This window comes from Vitis riparia, chromosome 8 (assembly GCF_004353265.1).
Source record: "Vitis riparia cultivar Riparia Gloire de Montpellier isolate 1030 chromosome 8, EGFV_Vit.rip_1.0, whole genome shotgun sequence".
Lineage (NCBI taxonomy): Eukaryota > Viridiplantae > Streptophyta > Magnoliopsida > Vitales > Vitaceae > Vitis > Vitis riparia.
The window spans coordinates 6,221,228-6,239,003 of NC_048438.1; the positions used below are offsets into that span (position 1 = coordinate 6,221,228).

Here is a 17,776-nt window from a genome sequence, read left to right on the forward strand (position 1 = left end):
CATAACACTCAAACTTCAACAAGAGTTATCAAATAACTTGCCTAATCACAATTCATAAAGAGAAGGCATTATGCAAATTTAAGCTTTAAAAGAATTTCCACCCCCAAAGGGTCAATCCTTACTCTGCCACAAAAATGTAAGTGTTACTTATTAGTTTCCGAATATAGTATGTTGAACTAATCTCTCCCCCTAACCTAGTTCTTTTTCAAATCTTAGCAAACTGATCAACCTTCAATAGGCTAAGAACGAACCTCTTTTATTTCACACATTTTTTTTTTTTGTAGGAGTACAAAGCTTAAAGGTATTCTTTTCTAAATTGTCCATGTAACAGGGGTCCATCGATGACTCCCAACCAATTAAGGTTTAGGGCATCAAGCTTCAAGGATATTTCAACCACTAACTCCTCGGATTTTAACCCGGACTTTTGAGATTGGAATTCAATACCCAAGCACCTACAGTATGTTAAACTCCACCTATTCACCTTTGTAACGAGCATTGAGGTCGATGACTCCCAACTAATCAAGGCTTAGGGCACTAGGTTTTAAAGATTTTCACCATATTCCTGTGGACCCTCACCCGATCCATCGGACCGGCACGACTCGCTATTAAAAGAAAAGAAGGAATGAAAAAGTTGAGTTCTCCAGTTTTGAAAAACCCGCCCCCGGTGAGGAATGGTGTTGTATGGAGTCGCCACTTACTTTTTATTTTTATTTTTAAAATGGGGAAAATTAAGTAAGAACCAAAACCCCTAATGACCCCAGTATGGAAAAAAAGCGGTCTGGGAAAACTAGATTCTGGGTCCGGGGATCAGGTTACCCATTGGGAAGGTACCTCATGCGAGGTAGCACCCCTTTAGGCCCGGAACTCGGTCTCTGCTAATGAATTGGGGTATGTGGGAGCATATGGGTCAAAGATGAAACCCTAGGCTAAATAGATGTCATGAATCACACAATCCTAATTGGTATTTGGCATGCATATGAATTCAACCAACCCAAAACAATGGGTGCGTACCTATGGTCCCCAGCCATGCGCTGCATAAAAGGTCAGCCAAACACAGATAAACATGTAACAAAAATTCAGGATTAGGCACCATGCATGCATATGATTCAACAATCAAAACCAACGATGCGTACCTGTGGTCCCTAGCCATGTGCTACAGCAGAGGGTGAGTCAGCCACGCAACATGTATTCAGAATCAAGCATCAAATTTTATGCCAAACAGGAAGAAGGCTAGTTGAGATCAGGTAATGGACTCCCCAAATGTCATACAAATCAAACTAGACTTACCTAGACCACACCACCCATAACTTCAAAATTGCCCATACTAACTGAAATCAAACACTAACTTAAACCTTCAAGATGGCTCACAAGCGCCCTATAGCAAATGGGTTTGAGCCCCAATGGATAAGGGCTCGAAAAATGCCAAAATCGAGGGCTACCTAAAGTCCTTCAGCAGAACAGGTTGAACTAGTTCTCAACTGGTACAACCTATTGAGAAGAATTCCCAAATTTTTCTAGAAAACTCCTAAATGAGTGAGGATTCAAACAAAAGAAACGGTTCTCAATTCCAAGCCCGGATGAGTGAGAACTGGACCAAGAAAGGCAAGTATTCCTCATGGCTGACAGAGGCAACCAGTTATGGTGCTGAACCGGTTGAACCGGTTCTCAACTGGTTCATCCGGTTGATAAAAAATCCCAAATTTGGTCAGAAAGTTCCTAAGTGATTAAGGAAGCAAAATAAAGAAACGGTTCTCAATTTTGAGCCCGGATGAGTGAGAATTAGACCAAGAAAGGCAGGTGTTCCTCATGGCTGATAGAGGTAGCCACTTATGGGGCTGAACCGGTTGAACCTGTTCCCAACTGGTTCATCTAGTTGATAAAAAATCCCAAATTCATTCAGAAAGTTACTAAGTGATTAAGGAAGCAAAAAAAAGAAATGGTTCTCAATTCCGAGCCCGGATGAGTGAGAACCAGACCAAGAAAGCAGGTGTTCCTCATGGCTGACAGAGGCAGCCACTTATGGGGCTGAACCGGTTGAACCGGTTCCCTACTGGTCCATCCGGTTGATAAAAAATCCCAAATTTGGTCAGAAAGTTTCTAAGGTATTAAGGAAGCAAAAAAAAGAAACGGTTCTCAATTCTGAGCCCGGATGAGTGAGAACCAGACCAAGAAAGACAGGTGTTCCCCATGGCTGACAGAGGCAGCCAGTTATGGGGCTGAACCGGTTGAAATGGTTCCCAACTGGTTCATCAGGTTGATAAAAAATACCAAATTTGGTCAAAAAGTTCCTAAGTGATTAAGGAAGCAAACAAAAGAAACGGTTCTCAATTCTGAGCCCGAGTGAGTGAGAACCAGACCAAGAAAGGCAGGTGTTCCCCATGGCCGACAGAGGCAGCCAGTTATGGGGCTGAACCGGTTGAACTGATTCCCAACTGGTTCATTCGGTTGATAAAAAATCGCAAATTTGGTCAGAAAGTTCCTAAGTGATTAAGGAAGCAAACAAAAGAAATGTTTCTCAATTCTGAGCCCGAATGAGTGAGAACCAGACCAAGAAAGGCAGGTGTTCCCCATGGCTGACAGAGGCAGCCAGTTATGGGGCTGAACCGGTTCCTAACCGGTTCATCCGGTTGATAAAAAAAATCCCAAATTCAGTTAGAAAGTTCCTAAACCATTCATAACCAATCAACAAAAATCATGTGTGGCCTTTGTTATCCATACCCAAGCAATACAATATTCATATCAAAGGGAAGAAAAGATGATGAGGAATGAGAAAAACATATGAAGACGAGGAAGATAAACTGTCAGCAAAGAAAATTCAGCATGCTTACCTCAGAATCTCCACCAAATATGATCCGTGTATGCCAATGATGACTCCCAAAACTAAGATTCTATCATTCGCCTCTTCAAAGAAACCACAGTGCTGAAGCTTTCCCCACACCCTCAACTCAGAAGATGCTCCTGATCTTTTTGTTTCTCTCACCAGCAAAATTTCCCCTCTCTCAGAAAATGCCAAAAGGTCCTTTGCTCTCCTCTCTTCCCACCTTTTATACTCATACCCCTCTTAGCATTTGAGCCTCCTGGGTTCCTTCCCCTTCAGCACCAAAATCCCCTTCATCAGCATGGGAACCATACCCCTCATTACTTCTCTTAAACTTACAAGGCCAGCTCACTCCCTTCAGCTTTCAGCTTGCTTCACCACCAAGAATCCATATGGATTCGTGGTGGGCTGCAAGGAACCCAAACCAAGGCCCAAAATGGACCCACAACATTGCCCAAAACCAATCTGGAGCTTACGGGCCTGAGCCATGTAGGATTTGGGCCCTAAAATTACTAGAATTAGTGTTTTACCTCAGCTGACTCAATGAACCGGCTGAACCGGACGAACCGGATGCCCACCGGTCGAAACGATGGCAAAAAAGTTTGAAAATTTGACAGAATGTTCCTAGAAGAGTAAGGAATCCATGAAAAAAACGGTGCATGATTCCGAGTTCGGAAGAGGGAGATATGATCAAAACAATTACCAAAAATCAGTGTTCTACACCGGCTGACTCGATGAACCGGCTAAACCGGCTAACCGGCTGAACGGCTGCCAACCAGCTGACCGGTTGCAAAAAATTTTGAAACTTTTACAGAATGTTCCTGGAAGAATAAGGAATCCATAAAAAGAAACGGTTCTTGATTCCAAGTTTGGATGAGGGAGATACGATCAAAACAAGCCCAAGTGCTCCGAACCTCAACATGCCCTATAAACTCCAACTAAGCTAAAACATCGGGATGACCCCACTTCCTTCCTATAGCGTGATGTGAATGACTAGGAAAATGGCCATGGTGACCCTCCAAAATGAACCACATATGCACCACAATGGACCACAGACAAACCCACACGAGGCTCGGACACCGACTAAGCCCAAAAGGGCCTTAGTGGTGCCATATGCGAACGATGGGTGGATGTGACACCCAAAGGATAAATGCCAGTGTCAAGGGACAAAATTGAGGGTCTACAAATATGCCCCTCTTCAGTAGAGTGAATGAACAAGTGAATTGTGAGTGCAAAGTGCATGTAATGCAAGAGTGAAATGAACTCTAGTGAAGAACCCAAATGACCAATAATTTTGTCCCGACCCAACAATAAAGAAGGCTAAGGGAAATAAGTCATGCTGACCGAATGGACTTTGGGATCTAGGCACGATGCCGGAGAAAGATAAAAGAAGACCTGATCACGATGTCGGGAAAGATTAGGGATTTGATCCCGGGCAAGTACCGGAAAAGGGTTCGGGCAAGTACCGAAAAATGGTGGAATCCGGGCGAGTACCAGAAAAGTGTGAAATCCGGGAGAGTACCGGAAAATGGTGGAATCTGGGCGAGTACCGTAAAAGTGTGAAATCCTGGCAAGTACCGAAAAATGGTGGAATCCGGGCGAGTACCGGAAAAGTGCGAAATCCAGGCGAGTACCGAAAAATGGTGGAATCCGGGCGAGTACCGGAAAAGTGTGAAATACGGGCGAGTACCGGAGAAGGGTTCGGGCAAGTACCGAAAATTGGTGGAATTCGAGTGAGTACCGGAAAAGTGTGAAATTCGGGCGAGTACCGGAAAATGGTGGAATCCGGGCGAGTACTGGAAAAGTGTGAAATACGGCGAGTACTGGAGAAGGGTTCGGGCAAGTACCGAAAATGATGGAATCGGGCAAGTATCGAAGAGGGTTCGGGCAAGTACCGGAAAATGGTGAAATCCGGGCGAGTACCGGAAAATGATGGAATTCGGCCGAGTACCGGAAAAGTGTGAAATCCGGGCAAGTACCGGAAAATGATGGAATCCGGGCGAGTACCGAAAAATGGTGAAATCCGGGCAAGTACCGAAAAATGATGGAATCCGGGCGAGTACCGGAAAAGTGTGAAATCCGGGCGAGTACCGGAAAAGTGTGAAATCCGGGCAAGTACCGAAAAATGGTGAAATTCGGGCAAGTACCGAAAAATGATGAATCCGGCGAGTACCGGAAAAGTGTGAAATCCGGCGAGTACCGGAAAAGTGTGAAATCCGGGCAAGTACCGAAAAATGGTGAAATCCGGGCAAGTACCGGAAAATGATGGAATCCGGGCGAGTACCGGAAAAGTGTGAAATCGGGGATCGAACTCGGGCACGATGCCGAGGAACCACCGAACTAAAAGGGGGTAGGGATGCCATTACTAAGGCTCAAAACACCTAAACAGACAGGGGATGCCTTAAAACAAAACTCAGAGCAAAATAGGGGGACTCAAGATGCAACCGCTGATATACTAACCTTGATAACAAAGGCGTATGCCCCAGTATGACGTCCAGGGACTGCCAACAAATGACTCGAAGAAGCCAAAAATCAAACACCTTCATCATGACAAAAGAAAAGGGTATGCCCTGGTGTAACACTAGAAAATGCCGATAAATGACAAGCGAGAAATCACAATCACCCCTAACAAATGGAAAGAAGGGGGGATGCCCCTATAGGACAAACTCATAAATGTGACCAAGGGTGAAAGGAAGGAGTTATGCCCCAGTCTAAGATATCAATATCATGTCAGAATCCCATAACCGCACATATGGTGAAAGTCAGAGAGCTGAAAATATCACAATCATCCATTTCTAAGGAAAAAAAAACCCTCCACTCTAATCCATAACATCTAATATCCACAAAAACTGATAGGGGATATGCCCCAGTGTGTACATCTGAAACTCATATATCTTAATGAAAACTTTGGAATACATCACTGAAGACCCACTCATTTGAACTAACGAACAAGACAATGAATGGGGTATGCACCTCTACTGGGTCGATGAATACCGTGAATCTGATATCTGGTCAGATCCCCGGAAGCACTCTGATATATGAAGAAACTGAGCTGAATGCGGGGCTTACTCAAACTTTGATGTTCATAACATCGCTAGGTGAAACGGAATGCTTGCGTACATGTATAAAGAGCCAAAGTCAGCATGCAAGGATGGGGGCATGCCCTAGTATAAACGTGTCAAAACATCAGGCAAAGGTGCCCTCAACGGTCCCAACTCTCTGTATCATCTATCTCTGATCATGGACCTGAGGCAAGCAAACTGAATGGAAAGGCAATATGTGACCCTTGATATCCCCCGAAGCAATGGAGACCTATCAACATCCCATACTCAATCAGTAGACGGAGCTTGTCCGAATGAACCGCGTCGAAGTAGACATGAGATCTCATGGCCTCAGGGTGGTCTTACGACTCAGACCGTAATGTAGGCCAGGGTAAAAGGTGAATGAAACGATGGGAAACTAAGGCCCAAATCTCCCAATAGATAATGCCAAACCCCTGTGTGCGCAATGTCAAATATCGCAGAACCATGTGAGCAAGGTGACTCAACCCTGCATCCAAATAAAAAACAAACAATAGGTGACATGCACCAAAGAACTCATCGTTCATGAAGTGAAACGACGATTGACGAGGATAGAAGCAAACAAAAAGGGATAAGATGAATGATGAATGGGTGTAGAAGAAAATGGAGAAACCAACTGGGATACGAATATAGCAATATGTGACAACGACGAACAACTCATCCTAAAAACGCCAAATCAAAGCAAGTCACTATATGATGGGAATGGTGATGTAGACAATGATCCAAGGGCCTAGTGCCAAGGAAACCCAAACCTCACTCCCAATGTGTCGCCTAGATCCATGGTGAGAAGGATCGTACAATGCTCTCATCCGACTCTTAAAGGAAAAAGAAATCTCTCAAACCCAAAACCACCTCTGATGATCCCAAGTATATCAATGAATACCAAACAAGCACAATTTTTTCTTTTCTTTTCTTTTTTCATTTTATTTTATCTTTTCCTTTTTTTTTTTTTTTTTGCCGAATTCCATACTATCACAATCCAACAAAAGAACCCCAAACCTCCAATCTTGACCGGCCCCTTCAACCTAAGAATCCTAGATCAAAGTCTACAGGCGGAACGAAGGATGTGACAAACCTGATTGGTAGCTCTGGGATGAGAGTGCATCATCATCACACAAGGGAAAACAGAAGCGAAGTGAATAGAGATGATAGAAACTAGACTAACAGGTAGACGGTGTGAAGATGCAAAATGGAGACGAAAAGAAACAGACAATGATGCAAGAAAGAACAAACGAAGAATGACACCATGCCCACAATGCTCATAGATCCAATCAATAAATACAAAGCGCACAAGGGTAGGCCCCCAACCTAGGTCAGAAAAGGTATGTAAGGCTGAATGAAAGAAAAGACCATAATAAACCACGTGAGGCTCAAAGGGTTAGCAATAGTATATATCAATGTACGGGTGTGCAATAGGGAATATGGCTACTCGAAGTGACGACCACCCATCCTCTGACCATGATCTCATGCATAAAACTTCTTCAGCTGATCCACATTAACTGGCTCTGTGAACTGATTTCCGTCTAGGTTTGTCAACCAGGCAGCTCCCTCTCGAGTTAGATCTCGGATGACATAAGGCCCACTCTAACTCGGTCTAAACTTGCCTCTAGGGTCACTGATCAATCCCCTAAGTACTTTCAAGACTAGGTCACTTCTTTGGAATTTCCTAGGCCTGACCCTCTTTCTGAATGCACGGGTCATCTTCCTTTGATAGGCCTGAACATGATCTACCGCCGTCAATCTCTTCTCATCCAACAGGCTAAGCTGATCATAACGAGACTAGGCCCACTCGCCTCGGATATATGTGCTCTAGTGCTACTCTCAAAGATCCCATCTCAATCTCAACAGGTAACACTGCCTCCATACCATACACCAAAGAATATGGGGATCTTTTCCTTTTTAGCTCCAGTAGAGGTACGAAAAGATGTACGATAAGCCCACAATGCGAAAGGGAGCTTTTCTGACCAATCCCGAGAAGTCTTGACCATCTTTCTCAAAATCCTCTTAATATTCTTATTTGCGGCCTCAACTGCCCCGTTAGTCTGCGGCCTGTACGCAGACGATCTGTGATGCTGAATGCCATACTCTTGAATCAACGTGTCCACCTCGCCTTAAAATGCACCCCTCTGCCTGAGATCAGCTCATGAGGGACCCCGTATTGGCAGATAATATGCGATCTGATAAACTTGGCCACTCTGGCCGCTGTCAACCTAGCATAAGAAGCAGCTTCCACCCACTTGGTGAAATAGTCAATGGCAACCAAAATGTACTCATGCCCGCTAGAAGACTTGGGTGAGATCTTCCCAATAATATCAATACCCCATACTGAAAACGGCCAAGGGGATGCAAGTGCATGCAACTCAGAAGGTGGCACGTGTATCAAGTCTCCATGCATCTGACACTCCTAACATCTTTGTACAAACTGGCAACAATCTATCTCCATGGTCAACCAAAAGTAGCCAATCCTCATGATCTTACGTGCTAGCATATGACCTCCCATGTGTGGGCCACAAACCCCTGCATGAACTTCTCTCATCACTCGATCTGCAGATGCACGGTCTAGACATAATAATAACAAGCCATCAGGTGATCTCCTATACAGCGCATCCCCGCAAACAACAAATCTGGTGGCCAACTGTCTCAATGCTCTCCTATCCTTGGCCGAGGCTGACTCTGGGTAAGTGCCGCATGACAGAAACTGATAAATATCGTGATACCATGGGAGCTCAATCTGATCCTCTATCTCTCCAATCAGACAATAGTAAGCTGGTGCAGACCTAGTCTCAATCAGCAATGGCCTAACATTCACCCCCGCAGGGATCACAATCAGAGAAGCCAAGGTGGCTAATGCATCGGCAAACTGATTCTCTGCCCTGGGCAGATGTATATACCTTAACACATCAAATCTATCAATCAATAGGTCCAAGTAAGCATGGTAGGGTTTCAGCTTCTCATCCCGTGTCCTCCAGATACCCTGAGTCTGCTTTATAACCAAGTTGGAATCCCCGTGGATCTCCAACTGTCTAATGCCAAGATCAAGTGCAGTCTCCAAACCTGTAATGTAAGCCTCATACTCTACAATATTATTCGTCAATCGGTGATGATCAGAAAATGCTAATCGGACTGATCTGGGGATATGATCACCCTGTGGTGATATCAACAAGATACCAATGCCAAACCCCGACTGATTGGTAGCACCATCAAAGTACAACCGCCATCCCGTAATACTAGTCATCAAAACGATCTGCTCATCAGGGAAATCATCATCAACCGATCTGTCATCGGATATTGGCAAAGAAGCTAGACGATCTGCAACAATGCTTCCTTTAACTGACTTCTATGTGACATAATGAATATCAAACTCTGTCAACAATACCAGCCATCTCATGAGCCTACCGGTCAGAACAGGCCTGTCAAATAGATACCTCAACGGGTCCAATCGTGAGACCAAGAGCACAGAATACTCTGTCATGTAATGTCTAAGTCTCCTAGTGGCCCAAACCAATGCCAAGCAAAGGCGCTCAATCATAATGTACGTGCACTCATACTCAAGCATCCTCTTACTCAAATAATAGATGGCACGCTCCTTCCCCAAATCATCAAGCTGAGCTAACATGCATCCTAAGGCCATGTCTGAAACTGATAAGTACAGAAGCAAAGGACGTCCTGGTGTGGGAGGCACTAAAATCGGAGGAGAAAGGAGACACTCCTTAATCCTCTCAAAAGCGCGCTGACAATCATCATTCCAAACTGTAGGCTGATTCTTCCTCAGAAGGTGGAAGATAGGCTCACAAATGTCTGTCAGTCTAGCAATGAAACGACTGATGTACTGCAATCTGCCTAGGAATCCCCTGATCTCTTTCTCAGTCCTCGGGGCAGGCATGTCAAGTATGGCTCTGATTTTCTCTGGATCAACCTCTATACTTCTCTCACTAACAATGTGTCTCAGCAATTTTCCAGAAGTCACCCCAAAGGTGCACTTCTTGGGATTCAATCTCAGCCTGAACTGTCTGATCCTCTCAAAAAACCTTTGTAAGGCTGCTAAGTGATCTGTCCTGTCTCGGGACTTCACTATCATGTCATCCACATATACATCGACATCTGTGTGCATCATATCATGGAACAGAGTAGTAGCAGCTCTCTGATAAGTGGCTCATGCATTCTTCAACCCAAATGGCATAACCTGGTAGCAGTAAGTACCCCACTCAGTAATGAAAGAAGTCTTTTCCATATCCTCTGGAGCCATCAGAATCTGATTATACCCAGAAAAGCCATCCATGAAGGACAACATCGGATGCCCTGCAGTGCTATCAACCAGAATATCAATGTGTGGGAGGGGAAAATCATCCTTAGGGCTGGCCTTGTTCAGATCTCGAAAGTCAACACAAACCCTAACCTTGCCGTCCTTTTTGGGAACAGGGACGACATTAGCCAGCCACTCAGGATACTCAACCACTGACAAGAAACCAACACTGAGTTGCTTCCGAATTTCTTCCTTAACCTGCAAACTCCATCGAGGGTGTAGTCTTCTCAATTTCTGCTTAACGGGCCTAACATGTGGTAAAATGGGCAGGTGATGCTGCACTATGGAGGGGTCAAGGCCCGGCATGTCCTCATATGACCATGCAAATACATCCAAGTATGACCTGAGCAGGTCAATCAACCTACTCCTTTCATCAGGAGATAGAGAAGAGCCAATCCTGATCTCCTTGAGCTGATCTGGTGCCCCAAAATCTATCAACTCTGTGCTACCAGAAATGGGTGTGACTTTCTCATCCTCTGTGTCAGAATCAAACTCTGACTGACCACCCAGTGGGTCATCCGTATCTCCCATATCATCAACATCATATATATGTGTCGTGGGTGCTGGTGGTGCAATCAAAGGAAGATACTGTGACACAGTCAAGTACTCAAAAATACTCATATCATTATTACCATCAGAAATATCATCAAAGCGGGTGACAAACCCGGACATAGTGTCAGAAGAAAGAGGTGGGTCCACAGAGTCGGACGCTCCCTCAACAGAAGTAAAATAAGAAGTAACGACATCAAAGACTGACTCATCATCTAGTACGGAAACTCCAGATATGTCAAAAGCAGAATGGGCCCGCGTGGGCTGCATAAGGATACGACCAATGCCTATAAAATCCATATCATCAGTGTAGGCATCAGGAATAAAGTCATCCCCATCAATCTCGAGTACAGAAACTCCGAACATATCGAAAGCAGTATAGGGCCTGCGTGGGGCTGCATCGAAGATACGGCCTATGCCTGATCATGTCCATCTCGTCAGTGCCATCTCCCAAATCCATAGGTAGGTCATAGTCAGGACCTCCTCGGGGAAACACATAGAGAACACCTAGCTCGGTCCGGTGATGGGGCGCGACTATCATGGCACCAGTGCCTCAGTAGTCCCGGTGTCCAAATGAATCTGACCCAGGGCCTGCGGATGTCCTGAATCTCAACTGTCTCTAGAATGTGAATAGTCCCCTCTGTGCGAAGTGTATGCTCTGAACCCCTAATGAAGTAGCCGGCCAACTGGAAGGTGTATGGGCGGAAGGGATAATCAAATGGAATGCCAGACATACGAGCCCTCACCCTATCCCTGCGCAGTTGTGACATATAACGTGCATCAGCCTCTGTGGGGATGTAACCTAATTCGTAGGGCGTGTCGTGATCAACTGTGAAAGTAAACTCGTGGGGCCCCTGCTGGCGGCGACCCAATCCCATACCAGGCAATAAGACATGCCTCTCATCATGCTGAGCACCAAAGTACTGTTGTGCTGGTCAAACGACATAGGTACCATATCTCTACTGCATCCTCTAAGCTGACAACCTGAACCTCATCGAACATAAACCCGGTCAAAAGTAAGTCATCCTCACTGTGACTGATATGTAACACTGGCTCAGACGAAGTGATAATATCTCTATCAGACTGTATCGTGATAATGCGCCCCTCGTGTATGAACTTCACTTTCTGATGGAGGGAAGATGGTATAGCACCAGCCTCATGAATCCATGGGCGACCAAGAAGCAGGTTAAAGGATGACTGAATCCTTAAAACCTGAAATACTATGGAGTAACTAACTGGCCGATCATGACATCTGTACTGAGTGTACCCATAACTGTCCTCTGTGTCCCATCATAAGCTCGAACAGTTTGTGTAGAAGCCCCAAAATCAGCTGGCGAAAACCCAAGTGTAATAGCAGTAACCAATGGACAGACGTTCAGGGCAGAACCATTGTCCAGCAGAACAGACGGCACCCGACGGCCTGAACAAACAACATCAATGAATAAGGTCGAACATGATTTGATCCTCTGGTGGCAAGTCATCATCAGAAAACACTATGCATGTAGCTCTATCAGCTGTCAACATGTCAATAAGCCCCTCTGGGTAGTAGTAGTGTCAACCCTAATCTGGCCAAGGGCTCTGACCAATGCATCTATGTGTGTACTAGATGAGGCCAAAAGGCTCCAAATAGATATGCGAGCTTGAGTAGTACGCAGCTGGCGTAATATCTCATCATCTTCCCTTTGAACCTCCTCTCTGGCAGCTATACCTGCAAATGGCCTGTCAACGAGTGGAGGTTGTGCTACCCTTCCACTCCGTGTAACTATTTGAACATCTCTATGAGGGGCCTATATTCCTCTGGGAACAGAATGAAGGGTGTCATAGGTGGCACATGTTGTAAGTATACCGGTGATACTGGAGGTGGCCCATAAATCTCGTCCGGGGTCAAACTGAATGGCCTGGGGATTGCTGTCTAGGTATATATCCAACAAAATCTGACTCCTCATATAAACTGATCGGCTGAGGAGCCTCTCCATCCCAACCCATCATAAATATCTCATCCCCTGCAAACTCAATCAAATGTACCCCTTCCGGGGGTGGAGGTACTACTCTAGTGTCATGAGTAGGTAGCGGTCTGTGGCCACAGCCGGGCGCCCCAAATCAACTAAGCCCTGATCTATCAAATCCTGAATGGCATATCTCAGTGCTGAACAACTGTCTGTATCATGGCCTGCTCTCTGATGGTAGGCACAGTGAAGATCTGTCCAAAATCCTGGGGGGTAGGCTGTAGTGGTGGTCTAGGCGGTAGTGGGGTAATCAGTCCCCCTCAACCAATCTCTGAAAAGCGCGACTCAGTGGCATCACAAGCTGTATGAACTGTCTAACTGGCCTCGGTGGAGGCGGTGCTCTATACTGATGATGGAACTGCATAGGCGGCCTCTGGGGTGCCTATGTAGCATATACCGGCTGTGGTGGCGGATGTAGATAAGTAGGCCCTACTGGCCTAATGGGAGCAACTGGTCTGTACTGATCATGCTGTATCATCTGATAAGGAGTGCCTAAAAACTGACTCTGAAACGGAGGACGACGTGAAGACCGGTGTCCTGTCATGCCAATAGTACCAACATCTGAGGGCCTGGGGCCTGATCCCGACTTCTTCCCCTTTGAGTCTGAAGGGGAAGAATCTGCCCATAAACCTCTAGATATACCCTCCTCAATACCATAGAAGGCTTGCATTAACGAGCCAAAGTCTGTCTGTGGGAAGCCCATGAGATGCCTAGCAAAGCGGGGCTGAAGGCTACGCATAACCATACTGATCTGATCGCGCTCTAAAGGTCTATCAATAATCTGTGCTATCTTCTCCCTCTAACGAGAAATGAATGAAGTGACTGACTCATCCGGCCCCTGTCTGAGGGCCTCTAACTCCCTCCGGGATACATCCACTATAGTATTGAAAGAATACTGTCTAATAAACTCCTGTCCCAAATCAGCCCATGTCCTACGTCTCGAAGGGTCCAATGAGGTAAACCAACGCTGAGCAGCACCACTCAATGATAGAGGGAATAACATAATCATTTGTGCCTCATCCAGTCTATGCCCGCGCATAACAGTGCTGTATAGTTGCAAGTGAATACGGGGGCACCTTATCCCTGTGTATCTCTCAATGTCCGGCATGCGTAACTCAACAGGCAAAGCTGCTACTGGCAGATCATCATATCCATCCCACCTCATCATCCCATCAGAAACATGTAGTGATCTCATCCTCTGCTCAATCCTGTCAATCCGAGCCTGGGTATCATCAACAATCTGTGCTGGTGCCACAACAAAATGCGGCGTAGTCTCAGTCTGACCATGCAACACAAATGCTCCAGCCTGGGGAGCTGACTGAACTGGTGGTGGTGGTGGTGGTGGAACTATGTAGTCCTGCTGTATAGTAGGTCCAGATGGCCCAGATGGTGGTGGTGGTGGTGGTGGTGGTGGTGGTGTAGAGTCATGCAAGGTGCTCCCTGGAATCGGCAATGGCTGGGCCTGGTGCCCATCAATCCTCTGACCCAGTCCCAAGATAGCGTCCCTAAGTGACGCCATGGTATCGGTAATCTCAGCTAACTGGTCAACGGTAGCGTACTAAGGATCCATATCTCTATGATCTGGTATCTGCTCTAACTGGTTGGGTGAATCTGATCCTCTAACCAGTCTATCTCCAATCCGGATCCAAGCTCGGGAACCCAGGTCGATCTCAATCAATAATCCTACAAAAGGAAAGGGGTACGTCAGTCCCCGTGACTATCAATCCTAAAATCAAACTAGGAATGTATAACTAAAATCTTCCGAGAGAATGAACTGACATGTGATGTCAATAGCTAAACTGATATACGGTTCCACTGGCAGGAACGGGATTCTGACATGGTGATACCTCAGGGGTAATGTGACTCAAAAGTCAAAAAAAGAGAAAAGGAAAGTCCTAAAAGACTAAATGATTGTACCCATAGGGATACGCAACCTAAGGTCCTGACTAACAATCAATCAATCAATCAAAGTGACATACTGGCCACGCATGTATCCATGAAATCCAGCTCAGGGCTATACAAGTCTTCATTGCTTAGATATCCATCTTTTCCATAGCGCTCCCAAACATCGATATAGCCCTTATGCTAGACCTTATTCCAAACCCGTAGCTTGGTCGAAGGCGAACAAATTGGGAATGACTCCCAAGAAACACAAGCAATCCATGAGGAATAGTTGACCAAGACTAGTGATTCGGAAGTAAGGGGATACACATGTGTCCCACAAACACAAGCAGCAAGCAGTCATGCAAGGGAAGGAGCAGTCATACAGCAAATAGTCATACACAAAGAGATAACCTACCACACATCTACACACAATCTAATCATCTAAGTCTAATCCCAAATGTCATAGCTAGATACCAAGCAACAATGAGCAAGCATGCTAGAATCCAACAGGTGAACACACAAGCAACAACACATCACAGGTGCAAGCCAAATACCAACCAAGTATGTGATCATCAGTCATCTATGCAGCCTAAGAGTCTACTGATCAATGAACCATGTGCTCCAATATTCCCAACTCAAGTTCAAGCTTGATCTTCTTATGAAACCAGAGATTCCGGGTTCGATCCCCAGTGGAGTCGCCAATTTGTGGACCCTCACCCGATCCATCGGACCGGCGCGAATCGCTATTAAAAGAAAAGAAGGAATGAAAAAGTTGAGTTCTCCAGTTTTGAAAAACCCGCCCCCGGTGAGGAACGGTGTTGTATGGAGTCGCCACTTACTTTTTATTTTTATTTTTAAAATGGGGAAAATTAAGTAAGAACCAAAACCCCTAATGACCCCAGTATGGAAAAAAAGCGGTCTGGGAAAACTAGATTCTGGGTTCGGGGATCAGGTTACCCATTGGGAAGGTACCTCATGTGAGGTAGCACCTCTCTAGGCCCGGAACTCGGTCTCTACTAATGAATTGGGGTATGTGGGAGCATATGGGTCAAAGATGAAACCCTAGGATAAATAGATGTCATGAATCACACAATCCTAATTGGTATTTGGCATGCATATGAATTCAACCAACCCAAAATAATGGGTGCGTACCTGTGGTCCCCAGCCATGCGCTGCATAAAAGGTCAGCCAAACACAGATAAACATGTAACAAAAATTCAGGATTAGGCACATGCATGCATATGATTCAACAATCAAAACCAACGATGCGTACCTGTAGTCCCTAGCCATGTGCTACAGCAGAGGGTGAGTCAGCCACGCAACATGTATTCAGAATCAAACATCAAATTTTATGCCAAACAGGAAGAAGGCTAGTTGAGATCAGGTAATGGACTCCCCAAATGTCATACAAATCAAACTAGACTTACCTAGACCACACCACCCATAACTTCAAAATTGCCCATACTAACTGAAATCAAACACTGACTTAAACCTTCAAGATGGCTCACAAGCGCCCTATAGCAAATGGGTTTGAGCCTCAATGGATAAGGGCTCGAAAAATGCCAAAATCGAGGGCTACCTAAAGTCCTTCAGCAGAACAGGTTGAACTAGTTCTCAACTGGTACAACCTATTGATAAGAATTCCCAAATTTTTCTAGAAAACTCCTAAATGAGCGAGGATTCAAACAAAAGAAACGGTTCTCAATTCCGAGCCTGGATGAGTGAGAACCGGACCAAGAAAGGCAAGTGTTCCTCATGGCTGACAGAGGCAGCCAGTTATGGTGCTGAACCGGTTGAACCGGTTCCCAACTGGTTCATCCGGTTGATAAAAAATCCCAAATTTGGTCAGAAAGTTCCTAAGTGATTAAGGAAGCAAAAGAAAGAAACGGTTCTCAATTCTGAGCCCGGATGAGTGAGAATCAGACCAAGAAAGCCAGGTGTTCCTCATGGCTGACAGAGGCAGCCACTTATGGGGCTGAACCGGTTGAACCGGTTCCCCACTGGTCCATCCGGTTGATAAAAAATCCCAAAAGGTCCTTTGCTCTCCTCTCTTCCCACCTTTTATACTCATACCCCTCTCAGCATTTGAGCCTCCTGGGTTCCTTCCCCTTCATCAGCATGGGAACCACACCCCTCATTACTTCTCTTAAACTTACAAGGCCAACTCACTCCCTTCAGCTTTCAGCTTGCTTCACCACCAAGAATCCATATGGATTCGTGGTGGGCTGCAAGGAACCCAAACCAAGGCCCAAAATGGACCCACAACATTGTCCAAAACCAATCTGGAGCTTACGGGCCTGAGCCATGTAGGATTTGGGCCCCAAAATTACTAGAATTAGTATTTTACCTCAGCTGACTCAATGAACCGGCTGAACCGGACGAACCGGATGCCCACCGGTTGAACCGATGGAAAAAAATTTTGAAAATTTGACAGAATGTTTCTAGAAGAGTAAGGAATCCATGAAAAAAAACGTTGCATGATTCCGAGTTCGAAGAGGGAGATATGATCAAAACAATTACCAAAAATCAGTGTTCTACACCGGCTGACTCGATGAACCGGCTGAACCGGCTGCCAACCAGCTGACCGGTTGCAAAAAATTTTAAAAATTTTACAGAATGTTCCTGGAAGAATAAGGAATCCATAAAAAGAAACTGTTCTTGATTCCGAGTTTGGATGAGGGAGATACGATCAAAACAAGCCCGAGTGCTCCGAACCTCAACATGCCCCTATAAACTCCAACTAAGCTAAAACATCGAGATGACCCCACTTCCTTCCTATAGCGTGATGTGAATGACTAGGAAAATGGACATGGTGACCCTCCAAAATGAACCACATATGCACCACAATGGACCACAGACAAACCCACACGAGGCTCGGACACCGACTAAGCCCAAAAGGGGCCCTAGTGGTGCCATATGCGAACGATGGGTGGATGTGACACCCAAAGGATAAATGTCAGTGTCGAGGGACAAAATTGAGGGTCTACAATACCCCTCAGACCTTGCTCGGGTTTCAAGGCAAGTAAACATCAAAGGCTCATTGGCCTTTTCTAAGGTGTCCCAACACTATTAAAATGAGGTCAAAGGTACCAAGTCTAAAATTTCCTAAGTCAAGGGGTGAAATAGTATTTCATCT

At 45.5% G+C, this 17,776-nt stretch overlaps 1 protein-coding gene across 1 annotated transcript; it reads right to left on the minus strand.

Moving 5' to 3' along the window:
- Nucleotides 1-7,990: 7,990 nt before the first annotated feature.
- On the minus strand, nucleotides 7,991-11,116 carry LOC117920570. Its single transcript, XM_034838180.1, has 4 exons — nucleotides 10,532-11,116; nucleotides 9,295-10,039; nucleotides 8,377-9,207; nucleotides 7,991-8,223 (listed from the first exon to the last, which is right to left on the minus strand). Exons 1-4 carry the CDS (start codon nucleotides 11,114-11,116, stop codon nucleotides 7,991-7,993), a joined length of 2,394 nt encoding a protein of 797 aa, XP_034694071.1.
- Nucleotides 11,117-17,776: the final 6,660 nt, after the last annotated feature.

Bases quoted from the DNA above. Each gene is read 5' to 3' on its own strand.
- LOC117920570 (XM_034838180.1), bottom strand. From the start codon at position 11,116: ATGTTCGGAGTTTCTGTACTCGAGATTGATGGGGATGACTTTATTCCT. The intron at 10,040-10,531 runs GTATTTGCATGG...GCCACTTATCAG, and splicing joins TGCTCAGGTCATACTTGGAT to AGAGCTGCTACTACTCTGTT. The intron at 9,208-9,294 runs GTAGGCTCATGA...GCATTGTTGCAG, and splicing joins TGACAGGCCTGTTCTGACCG to ATCGTCTAGCTTCTTTGCCA.